This window comes from Ogataea philodendri (genome assembly GCF_020536065.1).
Source record: "Ogataea philodendri strain CBS6075 chromosome Unknown scaffold21, whole genome shotgun sequence".
In the NCBI taxonomy this organism is placed as follows: domain Eukaryota; kingdom Fungi; phylum Ascomycota; class Pichiomycetes; order Pichiales; family Pichiaceae; genus Ogataea; species Ogataea philodendri.
Window position 1 is genome coordinate 76,980 of NW_025763804.1, and position 17,021 is coordinate 94,000.

Consider the following 17,021-nt stretch of genomic DNA (forward strand, 5'->3'; position numbering starts at 1 on the left):
GACGCTATGCTGCAATCGATCTTGATCTTCCTTCTCTTTCAAGCGGTGGCAGGTCGTTGTTGACGATCTCTGCCTTAGGATATGTGCCCATGAGGCCCTTGCTTTCTGCAAACTTGGATGATCTGGTGTATGTTGGATCTGCTTGGTAGTACTCGTCCTTGATTGGGTGGAGTAAAACCGTTTGGTCTTTCACTGTCAGAATCGAGTTGGAAGGCATCGAGATCCAATCGCCACGCTCGAAAGTGAGTGGTTCAGACGCGATCATGATAATGTCTTGGGACCGGTCGAGCCGTTCCATTTTGTATCTAGAAGGTTCGACCTCAATAAAACGAGATCCGGTAGAGAAGTAGAGCGAAGCTGCCTCGTCTGTCTTGGAGCTGATGTATCTAGAGACGCAAATCGACTCGCCGTCTGTCACTGCAAAATTGAGTAGGGATGGTTCTGGAGTCTGAGTAGGATGCACTTGTTTGACCCAGTTCTTGATAAGTTCGATGGTAGTCTCCAATGCAACCCGAAGGGCCGAGTGTGGGATTGGTTTGTCTTCCTTTGGGTCGTGACCCAGTTTATAGAGACAGTCCAAAAACAGGGCAAACGAGCACTCGGAGTCAGTGGATCCCTGGATAGTCAAGAAGAACTCGTCTTCAATATGCTGGATGAGGAGTCTCTTGATTTTGCCAAAGTCGGTGATGGCGCCATTGTGCATGAACATGATTCTGTGGTATGTGAATGGATGGCAGTTTGTTTCACTTAACAGTCCGTAAGTTGAGGCTCTCACGTGAGCGAAGATCAGTCTGGACCGTGTCTTTTCTGCAAGCTTTTGCAAGTTCTGGTTGTTCCATGCTGGGGTGATTGCCTTGTAAACACAAGGGGTGTCGGCAACCTCCTTGTCAGATTCGTCATCTGGGGTATAGTAACCCACACCAAATCCGTCTCCGTTCACGGGTGTGTGGTCCATCCGGAGACGGGAGTCAAACGACTGGTTGATGATAGAGTGAGCTGGACGGGTGAGCAAGCTGGCCAGGAGCATCGGCTCTCTGCCTTTGTAAATGAGGAACCTGCACATTTAAACAAAAGAATAAAGAAAAAAAATAAGTGTGGAATTTGTTAAATTGGGCATCGCGGCTTTACCAATTTCAAATGGACCAGATAAGCTCGCCTGAAAGCGAGCCTGATACGAAGGGAATCGACTCGATTTTACAGGAGACCGGGCCGGAAACCAAACAGAATGTCGGTTCCGAAGTTGACGGCGAGGCGGACTTGGAGGACCAGACGACCAAGCGAAATACAGAGCTGAACGCAATGCTCTATCAAGTGTCGGAGGACCAGTTTGAGACCAGTTCGATGGAATCTAGCGTCCCAGAACGGTTGCTGATGTCTCCGTCATTGAGTCCACAGGGTTCAACGGATACTTCTTTACCGTCTTTATCAGTGGATGACACCTTAGATCATCACTCCAAAAGACACATTTTGAAAGGTTCCCGAACTTTTGAGAAAGGTGTTTCGTTTGAGAACATGAGCAACGAAGAACTTGATTATACAAAGCTACAGTTCATTCTGGTAACTAAGCATCACGAGTTTCATTTTGATCGGACTTCAAGAACGTTTATGTGTGGCTACGATAACAACGAGTGTTCGCTGGTTGCACTAAAATGGACAATAGATGAAATGCTTAACGACGGAGACACGTTGGTGTGTCTGCGTGTGCTCGCAAAGGAGACAGCGATATTGGACGCCAAACCAGACTATAAGGAGGAAGGAGAGCAGATTCTGGAAAGCATTGCCAAATTGAATTCCAAAGATAAGAAAATCAAGATTGTGTTGGAGTTCAAGGTTGGAAAGGTGCCAGAAATGATCACCAGAGCTATCCGAGAGTACGATCCCGTGATCTTGATTGTGGGAGCACATAAAGAACAGAAAACGGGTATCAGAGCCATGATTAGCTCAAAGTCCATGTCCAAATACTGTCTCCAATACGCCCGAGTGCCCGTCACTGTTGTTAATCCCCTATACCATCCGCACAAACCAAAGATAGACTCAGACTCGCCGACCAGATACATTGACGCTCTCCGCAAGTTCCAGCACGGTCATGTGCTTCCAGACACTTCTGATAGGAAACCGCGGTTCCAACGGGTCACGCGTACCGATAACATGCTGTCGCCCTTGAGGTCCAGATCGCGGTCGAATTTCTCGGAAAACCGTGGGGTTAGTCCTGCATTTTCGCCGTCCAGGACCCTAAGTCCCTTTAGATTGTTCAAGAAGAATAAAGATTAGTTTCTATTTATCTCTAGTGTCCCAGACGATGGTGACCGGACCATCGTTCACCAGAGCCACATCCATCATAGCCCCGAACTGACCGTCTTTGACCCGATCCTGGCCCAGGTCTGTCCTGAGGATCTCGAGGAATGACTCATACAGTTCTTGAGCTACATGACCCTTTTGAGCTCGATGGAAATCTGGCTTTGCTCCCTTTTTGATGTTTCCGTACAGCGTAAACTGCGAGACCGACAGAATTTCGCCGCTGATGTCTCCGACACTCTTCTGCCAGGGCTTTCCAACCCATTCTGTCTTGGTTCCAGCCTCCTCACCTTGATCTTCAAAGAGCTTCAACCGAAGCACTTTATTGGCGAGTTTCGCGACATCTTCCTGGTTATCCTCGGTTGAAATACCGACAAGTAACATCAGCCCGCGATTGATCTGGGAAACCACCTGCTGGTTCACAGTGACCGAGGCCTGCTTGACTCTTTGAATCACCACCTTCATTACAGAAATATTTCAGATTACGTTATCGATAAGCCATTTTGTGGTGCGGATGCTGCCTAATTGGGAGGTGTGGCAATTTGGCAATCTGGAAGGAAATGGTCAGTAAATGGTTGTGTACCCGTGTGGTTGTATGTGATCTGGTAGTGTTCCGAGGGTCTCGCAGTGTTGCCAGCTCGTGTGACCCGTCACAACTGCCACCTAAATATGACGAGTGCTCGTAACCACAAAATTTTGTTGCGAGAGTGTAAGAAAATATTTGTTTAATCAGGGCGATTTGGAATAGAGCACCATGGATTCTGATACGACATCGAGATACGTGCCAGAATACAGAAAGGCAAACTTTAAGAACAAGAACAGATTCCAACAGGATGAGGTGAGAAGACGGAGAGAGACTCAGCAGGTGGAACTGAGAAAACAGAAGCGTGAAGAACTCTTGACAAAGAGACGGAACTTCAACGCCCCTGCAGGAATGAATGATTCGGATGAAGAGGATGAAGAAACGCAAACTGCAGAAACCGTGTTCTACCGCCAACTACAGAGTGAGTTGCCAAAGATGGTCAACAGTATTGCCTCGAACGACTTGGAACAGCAATTGGACGCCACTATCAAGTTCAGACAAATCCTTTCTAAGGAGCACAACCCTCCTATCGACCTTGTGATTGAAAGCGGTGTTGTCCCTAAGCTTGTTGACTTTATGCGTTCTGGTCCGGAGATCCTCCAGTTGGAGGCAGCCTGGGCTTTGACCAACATCGCGTCAGGAAGCTCTGAACAAACGAAATTCGTGGTTGATGCTGGCGCTGTGCCTCTGTTTGTGAACCTCTTGTACTCGCCATCCATGGAGGTCAAGGAGCAAGCAATTTGGGCCCTCGGTAACGTTGCTGGTGACTCCTCCGCGTACAGAGACTACGTTCTTTCTTGCAATGCCATGGATCCGGTTCTCTCTCTGTTCCAGTCATCCAAGATGTCGCTCATCCGTACAGCTACATGGACTTTGTCCAACTTGTGTCGTGGAAAGAACCCACAACCAGACTGGCAGATTGTCAAGGGTGCTTTGCCAACGCTGGCTAAACTAATTTTTTCTGTGGACGTGGAAACTCTGATTGACGCGTGCTGGGCAATTTCATACTTGAGTGATGGTCCAACTGAGGCTATCCAAGCTGTGGTCGATGCTAGAATCCCTAAACGGCTTGTGGAACTCTTGGGACACGACAGCACTCTGGTCCAGACCCCGGCCTTGAGAGCTGTTGGAAACATTGTCACTGGTAACGATTTGCAAACACAAATTGTCATTAACGCGGGTGTTTTGCCTGCCCTTGCACCACTACTCAGATCTCCAAAAGAGTCAATTCGCAAAGAGGCATGTTGGACCATTTCGAACATCACTGCAGGTAACAGCGATCAAATTCAAGCGGTGATTGATTCGAACCTGATTCCTCAAATAATCAAATTGCTTGCTACAGGCGACTACAAAACAAAGAAAGAGGCATGTTGGGCAATTTCCAATGCTTCTTCAGGAGGCCTCACTCGTCCAGATCAGATCCGGTATCTTGTCTCTCAAGGTTGTATCAAGCCATTGTGTGATTTGTTGGCCATCGCAGACAACAAAGTCATTGAGGTGACTCTTGATGCTTTGGAGAACATTCTCCGGATCGGTGAGCTTGAAAAAGAAGCTCGTGGCTCGAACATCAACGAGAATGCCATCTTCATTGAGGAAGCGGGTGGAGCAGAGAAGATCTTTGACTGTCAGAGTAACGAGAACGACAAAATTTACACCAAGGCCTATCACATTGTGGAGACATATTTCAGTGGAGAAGAGGCTGAGGAAGATGCTGCTGGACTACAGCCTGAGATGAGTGGTGACCAGTTTGGATTTGGAATGAACTCCAACGTCCAGCAAGGTGGTTTCCATTTTGGCTAAAAGGCCATCTGATATTTTATTTGGTAGCTACTACATAGGGGACGAATAATGATGACAGAAATTACGGGTTTGTAGTTGCCTAGGTGATCGAAACCGCAAAAAAAAAAACCTGAGTTGTACATTACCATCATTACCATCATTACCAGCATTACCAGCATTACCATCATTACCATCATTACCAGCATTACCAGCTTTTAATAACGAACCGTTTATTACCAGGTGTAAGGTGTGGCTCAAGGGATATCAGCTTTTTCGAATTTAATAGTTCCTCACATCTCTGTTTTAAGAGGTATTAAATTCACTATGGATGAAAATAAGCAGTCTGACAATAAGAAGCCAACCGACACAGGGCCTACTAATTTCCATTTTAGCATCATTGGCCAATCCAACTCGCCGATAAATATTACAACGAACATATGCTACCAAAAGCCCGAGAAGAGCGAACCCAATCGTCAGTCAAAAAGTGAATGCTGAAACTATAGACAGCCCATCGTTAGTAGTAGGAAGAAGCCGGCTAGGGTACACTTCCAGAAAGGGAGAGAATTCTAGAAACATGATATCTCCTGCTGATAAACTAAATGAAAAGCTTGGAATTTGGAACCGAGTTCCGCGCACGGCATTCGCGCAAAAGAAGGTGTATGTCTCAAATGATTGATGAAACCCATACGTTGGCGACTAAGCATTTACGTCTTGTTGTTTTGCCAGCATGCACGTATCATTGGTATCGATGTTTGGACATTCCAGAACTCAAGAAACCTAGGAATGCTTCTCTATGCTGATTTTGGTTCAATAATCCTTTCTTTTGAAGATTTCGCCAAGAAAAGAGAGGCAGCACACCAAATTGCACACACTATCAAACAAACAATGCGTACCTATGGCATCGAAGAGCAAACCATAGCTGTATAAGCAGTATTGACCTGTGCTTATGTAACTGGTAATAGTTGGGTCGAGGATATTTCATTACCCCCCAAAACAAGGCTGTGCAGTTTATAATAGTATTTTGCGGTAATGTACAACTCTGAAAAAAACACTGGCGCCTGATTACGTAACTCCCGTACAGAGCTTAAAGCCGATCGCTCAATTTCGGCTCCGGAAATATTTGGTTCGGAAAATCGCATTTAGCTGGTCATAACGGAGCGGCTGTAGCTTTTGCGTTGCAACTTGTGCCCCTTACGGGGTTAGTGAGAACGCTATAAATATGGCCATCCGTCAACGTCAGGTACTATAGGTACCACAGGAACCACAGAAACCACATACTTTAATCCAATATGAGTACACAGGAGACTATTCAGAAAATAGAGTCTATTCAAGAAGAACCAAAGAAGTTCTTCGAAAGTGACGCAGGAGATGGGACCTCAAGAAAGGACCAGTATCTTCACGGAACCAAACTGGTGATGTGTATCTCTTCAATCATGATGTGTATGTTTCTCGTTGCTTTAGACCAGACAATCAGTTTCACCATCTTGGTTAAAGTGTCCGAAAGCTTCAACTCCTACGAAAAGCTCACCTGGATCACCTCTTCGTTTCTGCTGGCATTGGGATGCACCGCACAGATATGGGGTAGACTATCGATTATCTTTGGAAGAAGATGGATTATGCTCTCTTCTATCATCATCTTCGAGATTGGCTCGTTGATTTCAGGTGTTGCAAAATCTATGGACATGTTAATTGGTGGCAGAGCTATGCAGGGAGTTGGCGGAGCAGGGATTCAGGCCTGTGTGATGGGAATTGCTACAGAGGTCACTACTATTGACAAGAAACCAATGATTCTAGCGATGATCGGAGTGGTCTTTGTTGTGGCCTCCATTCTGGGCCCAATTATTGGCGGACTTTTCACCACATACACCACCTGGAGATGGGCGTTCTATATTAATTTGTGCTTTGCAGGACCAATTCTGCCCCTGTTCTTGTTTAGTTTCCGTCCACAAACACCGAAGGGAGGACTGATGGAGAAAGTCAAGCGGATCGACTATCTCGGAGCAGTGTTGATGATTGCCTCGCTGGTTTTGCTCCTTCTTCCATTATCTTTCGGAGGAAATGAGTACAAGTGGAACTCTGGCGTGGTGATTGGTTTGTTTGTCGCTGGAGGAGTTTTGGGCATTGCCTTTTGTGTCTGGGACTTTTTCTTCGCAGAAAACGCCGTTCTTCCAAGAGAAATTATCACCACCATGGGTGTTGTCACCTCGGCGCTTTCTGTGTCGTTCTCATACGCTGGGTTCGTGGTCGTCACCCAATTCTTGGTGATCTACTTCCAAAACATTCATAATCAGACCGCTTTCCACGCCGGGCTTTCTCTGCTCCCAATGGTGATCTCGCTCGTGCTGAGCAATGTCGTGGGTGGAATTGTTTCGCAAAAGACTCGTCATGTCAAACTAATTGCTCTCGTCGGCGTGGTGCTCTCGTTTGTCGGGATCGGTATTCTGACCCTGTTGGAGAAGGACTCTCCGAACTCCAAACGGTACGGACTGCAGGTTCTGTATGGACTTGGTGTTGGACTCGCATTCCAGCCACCTTTGGTTGCTGCCCAACTCGCCTGTCCAAAAACACCGGGAAGTACCATCTTGACCATGACGTTCATCTACTTTGGAAGAGGTATTGCAACGGCTGTCTTCTCGCAAATTGCACAGGCCATTTACACTGCAACATTACGCACAAAAATCGGTCACATCCCATCGCCTGACGGGGTTAACCTTGAAAGTGTCATCAACAATACTGAACTGTTGGCAACACTCGACAGTTCTACTGGAAACATGGTGAAACAAGCCATTATGGAGTCCATCAAGAACACTTTTTATCTCAGTATGGGTCTTGTTGCAGTCTTCACGATTGCAACCATCCTGATGCCTAATACACGGATCCCTCCAAAAGACCACATTGAGAAAGAGTGATGGACTTTGTGCTGTTTTTTATAATAGGTAATTATTCTTAATTGATTTTCCGACAATTATTTCGTCTATATGATATCACAACAAAACGGCAGCAGCTCCGAGAGCAGCAACTCCTAGGGAAAGTCCGTAAACATGGGAAGCACCGGCACTCGAGGAAGCACTGGCACTCGAGGTGGAGTTGGAACCAGAAAGAACCTGTTGCTTATTAACACTGTCAGCTGCATCGGTTTCGTCGGCAACGAAAACAGTGGTGGTAGTTCTAGCGTGGGTCTTGTCAAATCTTCCGTACTTGTGAGTGCCGCTAGAAGTCTCTTCCGACGATTTCTTGGTCTTGTTGAATCTACCGTATTTATGGGTTCCAGTGGAAGTTTCTGTTGTCGACTTTTTGGTCTTGTTGAATCTACCGTACTTGTGGGTACCCGTGGAAGTGGACTCAGAGGAAGCCTTGGTTTTGTCGAAACGGCCATATTTGTGAGTACCGGTGGAAGTTTCCTCTGTAGACTTCTTGGTCTTGTCGAATCTTCCGTACTTGTGTGTACCAGTGGACGTTTCTTCGGACGACTTCTTGGTTTTGTCGAACCGACCGTACTTGTGAGTATTGGTGGTCTCACCGTAGACGGTGGTGGTGACAACATTGCTGTCATCATCTTCCGCCACAGCCGACACCAAGTTGAGGGCCAAAACACCTAAAAGAACGGAGTACTTCATGGTGAAGAACAAAGATTGCAAACACTTTTTTTTATGGGTGGTAGAAATTGCCTCACCCTAATTGGGGAATAATTCGGCTTAAACAGGAAACGTAAATAGGGCAGCCGTGCCGAGGTGTCCGGGGTGGGGGGAGGCAGAATTTTTTTCCACAGTTCGGTACCTATTTGCGATTATGTCATCTGTTAGGTAAGTTAGAGTTTTAAACTCTTTCTTTCTCGGCCGAGGGCCGGGTAACTTTTACTTCTCCCACAGTCCAACACCGGGGCCAAGACTTAGCGAACAATCTTATTTGATTAAACCCGGTGTATTGTTTGGGAATTCTCCGTACCCTTAGACCGTATAGGGAGTAGACAAAATACAAATTGGCCATTGTACGCAATCGACTTATCTCTGGCTAATCACTGGTTTATCTATGTGCATAGATCAGACGGTCTCAGGCGGCCTTTTGCCAAATATCCGTGCCCTACAACTTCTTATCTCCAAGACTGCCGTGTGTTGTTGTGCGGCTATTGTATAAATAAATCTCACGAGAAAAAATTCAAGACCTGAATTTTTCAACCGAAAGAATATCCTAAACATGTCTTCAGATCTTGCTGTTGATCAAGTTCGTGTTCAGTCGGTCATTTCCCATTCGAAGGTCCATCTGGATCACCCAGTGGACCACGATGAGGCCGTTATTTTGGCCTTGGGTTATAAGCAGGAGCTGAAACGTGACTTCTCCATGTTCACCACCTTTGCCATCGCTTTCTCCACTCTTGGTCTTCTGCCCTCTGTTGCTGGAACACTGTGGTACTCCATGGCCTACACCGGAAATGCTGGTATCACATGGGTGTACTTGGTTGCGATGGGTGGAATTCTTTGTGTTGCTCTGTCGATGGCCGAGATCGCCTCTGCGTTCCCAACCTCGGGTGGACTGTATTATGCCACCGCCATGTTGGCCCCTCCTAAATACAAAGCGTTCTTGTCCTGGTTTGTCGGATGGTCCAACTATCTGACGCAGATCACAGGTGGTCCCTCCGTCGGATATAGTACTGCTTCCATGATTCTGGCTCTGAAAGAAATTAGCGATCCTAACTATGAGTACCAGAAATGGCACTGTTTCCTGCTCGCTACCTCGATCACTATCAGCTCTGCCTGTATTGCCTCGTTGCCTGTGAAATGGATCTCCATCATCACCAGCGGTACCTCTACTCTGAACATGGTGTTCCTGTTCATCACATGGGTCGTTTTCCTTGGCGGAAATAACAGAGTCGAACAGGGTCTTCCAAAATTTAACTCCAACTCCGACGCCTGGAAAATCGTCAACATGACCGAGTGGCCAGATGGATTTGCAGTGCTCATGAGTTTCATGGCTGCCATTTGGATCATGTCTGGATTCGACGCTCCATTCCACTTGGCAGAGGAATCTGCCAATGCCGAGGTTGTCACTCCAAATGCTATTGTTCTAACTGCCGTTCTCGGGGGAATTCTCGGTTTCGCTTTCCAGGTCGGAATGTCGTACACCATCGTTGATGTGACGGCTGCCATGGAAAGCGAAGTTGGTCAGCCGTTTGTGGCTTTCCTGTTCCAGGTCCTTGATAAAAAGAGAGTCTACGCACTTGCTTCGTTCGCCATTATTCTGTCCTATATCATGGATTTCTCGAGTATGCTTGCTGCCTCCAGAGTGCTCTACTCCTACTCCAGAGATGGCTGTATCCCATTGTCCAGGTTCTGGTGCAGAGTCAACCCATACACCAAGACCCCAGTCAACGCTGTGTGGTTCAACTGGTTCATTGGTGAATGTTTGCTGTGTCTGCTGTTTGGTGGTGTCGCTATCAACGCCGTGTTCTCGTTTGGTGCCACTGGAGCTTTCATCTCGTTCACTGTGCCAACTTTCCTCAGAATCACCTACGCAAGAAACACTTTTAAGCCGGGTCCTTGGAATTTGGGCAAGCTCAGCTACGTCACCGGTACAATTGGCTGTGCTTTCGTTTTGATGATGATTCCGATCCTGAACTTCCCGCAATTCCGCGGAAAGGACAACACCTTGGACCTCATGAACTGGACCTGTGTAGTGTACTGGGGAGCCATGTTCTTGGTGGTTGTGTACTGGTTTGCGTACGGACGCACCTTTTTCACCGGACCAAAATCGAATGTTGAAGTCATTTATGCCGACGAAGAAGGCAGCAGGGACGAAAAGACGGAAATCGACGAGGTGGTGAAACAATAGGCTCGGAGAACCTGTAATAAAACTCGGCTATTATTTAATATATATAAGGCAACGAATCGGTGCTACTTTTTTTATCTTTTCAGAATTTTAAAAACCGGTTGAAATTATTTCCATGATTACTGCAACCCAACTTGCCACCTTGAAAGAGCGCGCATTGGCTAACAGAGACAAGGCGTACTGTCCGTACTCGAACTTCCGTGTTGGATGCTGTCTGCTGGCAGATGGGAAGTTCTACGACGGCGCAAACGTCGAAAACGCTTCCTACGGTGGTGCGATCTGTGCCGAGCGCACGGCAACGGTCGTTGCTGTTTCGCAGGGCGTTCGTCAGTTCGATGCTGTGGCGATTGCTGCAGACCTCGATGAAACAATCTCGCCGTGCGGTATTTGCAGGCAAGTTCTGCGCGAGTTCGCTGTTGTGGACATGCCTATCTACATGTATAGCAAGGACGGATCTCAGGAGCTGGTGATGTCGATGGGCGAGCTCCTTCCTGAGAGTTTCGGTCCAGACCAGATGGGTAAGTAAATAGACAGATGGTGTATTCAATAATATGTATTACTCTTTCTAGTCAGAGATTTCTTTCACGCTCACTCGGGAGGTGACTTTTTCCGGGAGATCGGTTTCCAGGCCAGCCTGGGTAACCTCGTCCTTGTCAAAAATGAGGGCAATCTCTTCCAATGAGTAGCCCTTGGTTTCTGGGAAGGTGAAGTAGATAACAGCAAAGATCACCACCTGGACTCCTAAATAAATACAGTAGTAGCGCCATGTGATTGCATCCAAGGCTATTGGGTTGACAAAAATGTTGAAGAAGGTAGCCCCGTTCAGGAAAAACATTGCCGTGAACAGACCCTTGGACCGTGTGGCCTGTGGCCAAAGCTCCGACGGATAGGAGGTGATCATCGGGGCATACGCGATGGCTTGGAAAGCATAAACGAGGAAGATGAACACAATGATTGCCTGACCAATGTTTCTGTGGAGCTGGGCGTACACTGCCGTGATGGTGGTGAGACCGATGAAGGAGAAGAAGAGACCCGCGGTGGCATAGAGGAACAGCGTTCTGCGACCAGCGAAGTCGACCAGAACGGCTCCTGTAATTGCAACCAAGAGGTTGAACAGCTGAATACACGCGTTCAGCAGGGTCTTTTTCCAGGTGGCAGTGATACCGACAGATGTCAGAACACTGCTCAAGTACCAGGTGACAATTCCCTGTCCGTTCCACGCAAAGGCAATACCGAGGAAACACGAAATAAACAAACGTTTGCGGTTTCCCGGTGTGGAGATGAGAGATTTCCACGAGGAAATGTTGTTGGCACGCAGCGCCTCGATACCGGCTGTAATCTCCTGCATCTCGAGCTCGACTAGCGGCAGGTATTCTTCCTCGTAGTTTGCATGGAACTTGAGCAAGACGCGACGTGCCTGGTCCACCTTGCCGACGGAAATCAGCCATCTTGGCGACTCAGGAGCGTAAATCAGAGCAGGCAGCAGACAGGTGGGAATTGCGGCCTGGAGAGCCAGGGGGATTCGCCACGAGTTGTCATCCTTGATGTACTGGGTGCCAAAGACCACCCAGGCGCACAGAACGGATCCGAAATAATAAATAGCGTGGTAAGCAGCAGAGAATTTTCCACGAGTGGTTGGGTAGGCGATTTCCGAGATCCACACCGAAGCGGCATAGTTGCACGAGAAGGAGAATCCCATAAAGATTCTCGACACGATGTAGGTAGCTGGGTTTTTGGCGGCAGCTCCCAGAATCGAACCAATCCAAATACACAGCACGGTCATGTAGATCACAACTTTTCTCCCAAATCGGTCACAGATCCAGGGGACGAAGAAAATGGTACCACAGGTACCAACAAACGGCGAAGCAGAGATGAATCCGAGCCAGGTACCTGTTGGGTCGTTCATGAACGTAAGCCAGGCCGGGATATTCTGAATTGAGTTGGTAATTGCGGAATCATAGCCGATCGACGAAGCAAAGAGAACAAAGTTGCACAGCAACAAATAGAGTTTAAGCAGGTTTGGTCTCTGCCACCAGGTCCGCGAGTCGTCGGGCAGCACCGAGGCAATTCTTTCTCCTGTAGCCTTAGCAAGTTTGAGCTGTTTGGCGGATCTCTCCATGTGGTTTACTGGCCTTAACCAGGAGTGAAATCTTTATTTATAGTGCCCGAGTTTTTTTTCCTTAGCTCGAGATAAGGCTTATCTTTCCTGATAAAGCAGGCGGATGGCCAGGGAACAAAATCTCCGACTGCCGTTTTTGGCGAAAAACGGTGGCGGAATAATTTCCTTCCGACACTAGTTCCGCGATTGGAAACTGGCTTCCGACATCGAGCTAGTATATAAATTCAGCTTCTTTGAGACCGTCTATTCACAATGATCTCGAACGTTAAAGTTGCCATCGACAGAGGTGGAACCTTCACCGACGTGATTGCCGTGATCCCTGGCCAGGAGGACTTTGTGTTCAAGCTGTTGTCAGTGGACCCAGATAACTACAAAGACGCAAATGTCGAGGCTATCCGTCGAGTTCTCGAGCATCTCTCCGGGGAGTCAATCCCCAAGGACAGTCTGCTGGATACCAGTTCTATCAGCAGTATTCGACTCGGAACAACCGTGGCCACGAACGCTCTTTTGGAGCGTAAAGGTGCTCGGTGCGCTCTTTTGACTACCATTGGATTCAAAGACATTCTACGTATTGGAGACCAAACTCGGCCGGATCTGTTTGCCATGCGTATTCGCAAGCCAGAGGTTCTGTACGAGGATGTCATTGAAATCAAAGAACGTGTGACCGCCCCTGATTACGAGGAGGACCCAGATCAGGTCAAGTTTGACCATTTGGTTGGTACCGATAAGGATTATGTGAGTGGTGTTACGGGACAGACGTACCAGATCTTGCAACCATTGGATCTGGAAGACGCTCGTGCTCAATTGGAGACCTTGAAAGCCAAAGGAATCATGTCTCTTGGAATTTGTTTGGTTCACGGATACGACTACACTGACCACGAGATACGCTTGAAAAAGTTGGCTTTAGAGATGGGATTTGAGTTTGTTGCAACCTCGCACGAGCTCCTTCCAATGATCAAGGCTATTCCAAGAGCCCAATCCGTGGCCGTGGAAGCGTACTTGACCCCAATTATCAAAGAATACATTGCGTCGTTCTTGCAAGGTTTCAAGCCAGGGTTTGAGAAGACAACCAGAGTCGAATTCATGCAAAGTGACGGTGGACTGGTTCCATACACAGACTTTACGGGACTTCGTGCTCTATTGTCTGGCCCGGCTGGTGGTGTTGTTGGCGAGGCCCAAACCTGCTACGACCCGACAGAAGGCACTCCTATTGTTGGATTCGACATGGGTGGAACTTCAACAGACGTTTCCAGATACGATGGTGGCTACGAGTTTGTGTTCCACTCAATTACTGCTGGAATCCACGTTGCAGCTCCTCAGCTGGATATCAACACGGTTGCAGCCGGTGGAGGATCGATCTTGGAGTACGTTAACGGCGTTTTCAAAGTTGGCCCCGAATCTGCTTCTTCTCACCCTGGTCCTGCGTGCTACCGCAAGGGAGGACCGCTTACCATTACTGACGCAAACCTGTACGTTGGTCGGATTCTGCCCGAGTTCTTTCCGCACATCTTTGGCCCCAACGAGGACCAGCCGTTGGATTATGACATTGTGGATCAGAAGTTCAAGCAGCTCACAGAGATCATCAATGCAGAGAACAAGGATTCCCAGAAAACGCCTCATGAGGTTGCCCTGGGTTTCCTCGAGGTTGCGAACCATAACATGGCCAAGCCTATTCGTGCACTGACCGAATCCCGTGGCCACAACGTTGCCAAACACAACCTTGCCTCGTTTGGCGGAGCAGGCGGACAAAACTGTGTGGACGTTGCCCGAATTCTCAACATGAAGAAAGTCATCATCCACAAGTACTCCTCTGTGCTATCTGCGTACGGAATCGGTATGGCCGATGTGGTAAAGGAGAAGCTCGAGCCCCACGACGACGTTTACTGCGACGCGGTGCGCGACAAACTTCTTCTGAGATGCTCCCAGATCCAGGCCGACCTGACTGCAAGTCTCGTCAAGCAAGGAGTGGACCCAAAGACAGTTGAGAGCAAGTTCTATTTCAACCTGGGATACCGTGGATCGGACACCAAACTGATGATCGAGCAGTCGGAGATAGATTTCCTCGACGCTTTTGTCAAACGTCACGAGAGAGAGTTTTCGTTTGTCGACCCGTCCAAATCAGTCATTGTTCACGACATCAGAGTCCGTACCACTGGATCCACATCCAAAATTCCACAAAAATCGCCATTTGATCGGGAAGGTGTTGTGGAGACAGAGGTTGCAGATTCTTTGAAGCTCAAGACCTCTCCAGTGTACTTTAGCGAGAACAGTCATGGTGTTGCTCATGAAACGCGCATTTTCCGCATTCCGGATCTTGCTCTGGGCCAGACGGTTCAAGGACCTGCCATTCTGCTGGATGCTACACAAACTATTTGCGTGAATCCAAATTCTAGAGCACTGAACCTGGAAAAACACATTGTGATCGATCTTGGAGAAGAATCAAAACTCAGCGCGGTGGCGTCCTCCAAAACACTCTCTGTTGATCCTATTCTGCTTGCCGTGTTCCAAAACAGATTCATGGCTATTGCCGAAGATATGGGAACTACTCTGCAAAAAATTAGTGTTTCGGCCAACATCAAAGAACGGATGGACTTTTCGTGTGCGTTGTTTGATGCAGACGGAAACCTCACGGCCAATGCGCCTCATGTCCCTGTGCATCTGGGATCCATGTCTCATTGCATCCGGTATGCTAAGAAATACTGGGGCAAAAACATCAGGCCAGGTGACGTTCTTGCTTCCAACCACCCACAAGCCGGAGGAACACATTTACCAGACATCACTCTGATCTCGCCTGTCTTCATTGACGACAAGATTAGATTCTTCACTGCTTCTAGAGCTCACCACGCAGAGATCGGAGGATCTGCTCCTGGTTCGTGCGCAGCTGATGCTACCGAGCTCTACCAGGAAGGAGCACAGTTCTTGCACTGGAAGATTGTGGAGAACTCCAAGTTCGATTACGACGGTGTGCAGAGATACTTTGTTGAAGAGCCAGCAAAGTATCCTGGGTGCTCTGGTTCGAGAAATGTGAATGACAATCTGTCTGACCTGAAAGCGCAGATCGCCGCAAACCTTAAGGGAGTCCACCTCCTGGAAGATTTGTTTGCGGAGTACGGAACAGAGGTGGTGCTATTCTACATGACCAACGTGCGGAAAACAGCAGCCACCGCGGTGCGTAACTTCTTCAGGAAAACGGCCGAGAAGCTGCACGACCAGCTACCATTGCGTGCAACCGAAATAATGGACGACGGATCAATTATCAATGTGACGATCGACATTGACGGGGAGAAAGGTGAGGCGTTCTATGATTTTACAGGAACTTCAGAAGAGGCATACAGCCCTTGCAATGCCCCAATTGCTATCACCCACGCATGTATCATCTACTCCTTGAGGTTAATGCTGGAACAAGATATCCCTTTGAACGAAGGGTGTCTCGAGCCAGTCAAAATGTTCATCCCAGAAGGAAGTATTCTGAACCCGTCCGAGTTTGCTGCTGTTGCTGCTGCCAATTCGACCACCTCCCAGAGACTCAATGACTGTCTGCTGAAAGCCTTTGGACTCTGTGCGGCCTCTACCGGCTCCAACAATACCATTGGGTTCGGAAAGGGCGGAAAGAACCACGAAACCGGCGAGATCAAGCCCGGATTCGCCATGGTGGAGACCATTGGTGGTGGATCTGGAGCCAGCGAGGGCTACCACGGATGGTCAGGCGTGCACTGTCACATGACCAACACAAAGATCACTGATCCGGAGATCTTTGAAAAGCGGTACCCTGTGGTTCTGCACGAGTTCAGCATCCGCAAAAACTCCGGCGGTAAGGGTAAGTGGAATGGAGGAGATGGACTGATCAGAACGATCGAGTTTACTACTGATTTGTCATGTACTCTTCGTACTCAGCGCAGAAACAGTGGACCCTATGGCGTTCATGGCGGACAAGCAGCTAAATTGGGCAAGAATCTGCTTGGAAAGATCCAAGAAGGCAAGTTCAGATGGATCCACATGCCTGCTTTTGCCCAATTCCAGCTGCACAAAGGAGAATTTGTCAGTATTGTGACTCCCGGCGGAGGAGGATATGGAGCCCCAACAGAAACGGAATCCGTCCCGGCCTACGTGCGTCCTGTTGAACAGACGGTGTTCAAGCCTATTGCTGGTGGCTCTCTGGCCTTGAAAACCGAATTGGGAAATACCTCTCAGTAAGAATAATTAGAATAATAGATAAGAAATAATTTTCCACCCTATTTTAGGCTGTGTTTATCTCATGGGTCCTCGACCAAATAAAATTGTGTTTGTTCCGACTGTATTTGAGAAGTTGCCGTCTTCCAAGCAGTCGGCCAACAAAAGGGAAGGTGAAGGAACCTTCCGGACCCGACCGCACCGGAATCGGGTATCTGTTGCGTGCGATCGATGTAAAAGACGCAAAAAGCG

General features: G+C 48.0%; 14 protein-coding genes across 14 annotated transcripts; 7 read left to right on the forward strand and 7 right to left on the reverse strand.

Moving 5' to 3' along the window:
• Positions 1–4: 4 nt before the first annotated feature.
• Positions 5–1,027, reverse strand: OGAPHI_000534 (uncharacterized protein; the record flags this gene model as incomplete). Its single annotated transcript, XM_046206533.1, has 1 exon — positions 5–1,027. The coding sequence occupies one exon, from the start codon at positions 1,025–1,027 to the stop codon at positions 5–7; it is 1,023 nt and encodes a 340-aa protein (XP_046064610.1).
• Positions 1,028–1,137: 110 nt separating this feature from the next.
• On the forward strand, positions 1,138–2,271 carry OGAPHI_000535 (uncharacterized protein; the record flags this gene model as incomplete). The annotated part of the gene is made up of 1 exon (XM_046206544.1): positions 1,138–2,271. One exon carries the CDS (start codon positions 1,138–1,140, stop codon positions 2,269–2,271), a length of 1,134 nt encoding a protein of 377 aa, XP_046064611.1.
• On the reverse strand, positions 1,743–2,088 carry OGAPHI_000536 (uncharacterized protein; the record flags this gene model as incomplete). Its single annotated transcript, XM_046206555.1, has 2 exons — positions 1,743–1,961; positions 2,056–2,088. 2 exons carry the CDS (start codon positions 2,086–2,088, stop codon positions 1,743–1,745), a joined length of 252 nt encoding a protein of 83 aa, XP_046064612.1.
• Positions 2,272–2,274: 3 nt separating the features above from the next.
• Positions 2,275–2,760, reverse strand: OGAPHI_000537 (uncharacterized protein; the record flags this gene model as incomplete). Its single annotated transcript, XM_046206566.1, has 1 exon — positions 2,275–2,760. One exon carries the CDS (start codon positions 2,758–2,760, stop codon positions 2,275–2,277), a length of 486 nt encoding a protein of 161 aa, XP_046064613.1.
• Positions 2,761–3,049: 289 nt separating this feature from the next.
• Positions 3,050–4,678, forward strand: OGAPHI_000538 (uncharacterized protein; the record flags this gene model as incomplete). Its single annotated transcript, XM_046206578.1, has 1 exon — positions 3,050–4,678. One exon carries the CDS (start codon positions 3,050–3,052, stop codon positions 4,676–4,678), a length of 1,629 nt encoding a protein of 542 aa, XP_046064614.1.
• Positions 3,664–4,014, reverse strand: OGAPHI_000539 (uncharacterized protein; the record flags this gene model as incomplete). Its single annotated transcript, XM_046206589.1, has 1 exon — positions 3,664–4,014. The coding sequence occupies one exon, from the start codon at positions 4,012–4,014 to the stop codon at positions 3,664–3,666; it is 351 nt and encodes a 116-aa protein (XP_046064615.1).
• Positions 4,679–5,946: 1,268 nt separating the features above from the next.
• On the forward strand, positions 5,947–7,566 carry OGAPHI_000540 (uncharacterized protein; the record flags this gene model as incomplete). The annotated part of the gene is made up of 1 exon (XM_046206600.1): positions 5,947–7,566. One exon carries the CDS (start codon positions 5,947–5,949, stop codon positions 7,564–7,566), a length of 1,620 nt encoding a protein of 539 aa, XP_046064616.1.
• Positions 7,567–7,641: 75 nt separating this feature from the next.
• OGAPHI_000541 (uncharacterized protein) lies at positions 7,642–8,274 on the reverse strand (the record flags this gene model as incomplete). The annotated part of the gene is made up of 1 exon (XM_046206611.1): positions 7,642–8,274. The coding sequence occupies one exon, from the start codon at positions 8,272–8,274 to the stop codon at positions 7,642–7,644; it is 633 nt and encodes a 210-aa protein (XP_046064617.1).
• OGAPHI_000542 (uncharacterized protein) lies at positions 7,699–8,256 on the forward strand (the record flags this gene model as incomplete). The annotated part of the gene is made up of 1 exon (XM_046206622.1): positions 7,699–8,256. The coding sequence occupies one exon, from the start codon at positions 7,699–7,701 to the stop codon at positions 8,254–8,256; it is 558 nt and encodes a 185-aa protein (XP_046064618.1).
• Positions 8,275–8,851: 577 nt separating the features above from the next.
• Positions 8,852–10,483, forward strand: OGAPHI_000543 (uncharacterized protein; the record flags this gene model as incomplete). The annotated part of the gene is made up of 1 exon (XM_046206633.1): positions 8,852–10,483. The coding sequence occupies one exon, from the start codon at positions 8,852–8,854 to the stop codon at positions 10,481–10,483; it is 1,632 nt and encodes a 543-aa protein (XP_046064619.1).
• Positions 8,858–10,597, reverse strand: OGAPHI_000544 (uncharacterized protein; the record flags this gene model as incomplete). Its single annotated transcript, XM_046206644.1, has 3 exons — positions 8,858–9,718; positions 9,869–10,494; positions 10,579–10,597. The coding sequence occupies 3 exons, from the start codon at positions 10,595–10,597 to the stop codon at positions 8,858–8,860; spliced, it is 1,506 nt and encodes a 501-aa protein (XP_046064620.1).
• Positions 10,596–12,419, forward strand: OGAPHI_000545 (uncharacterized protein; the record flags this gene model as incomplete). Its single annotated transcript, XM_046206655.1, has 3 exons — positions 10,596–10,998; positions 11,263–11,814; positions 12,043–12,419. The coding sequence occupies 3 exons, from the start codon at positions 10,596–10,598 to the stop codon at positions 12,417–12,419; spliced, it is 1,332 nt and encodes a 443-aa protein (XP_046064621.1).
• OGAPHI_000546 (uncharacterized protein) lies at positions 11,046–12,599 on the reverse strand (the record flags this gene model as incomplete). The annotated part of the gene is made up of 1 exon (XM_046206666.1): positions 11,046–12,599. The coding sequence occupies one exon, from the start codon at positions 12,597–12,599 to the stop codon at positions 11,046–11,048; it is 1,554 nt and encodes a 517-aa protein (XP_046064622.1).
• Positions 12,600–12,851: 252 nt separating this feature from the next.
• Positions 12,852–16,793, forward strand: OGAPHI_000547 (uncharacterized protein; the record flags this gene model as incomplete). Its single annotated transcript, XM_046206677.1, has 1 exon — positions 12,852–16,793. One exon carries the CDS (start codon positions 12,852–12,854, stop codon positions 16,791–16,793), a length of 3,942 nt encoding a protein of 1,313 aa, XP_046064623.1.
• Between the last annotated feature and the right edge of the window lie 228 nt (positions 16,794–17,021).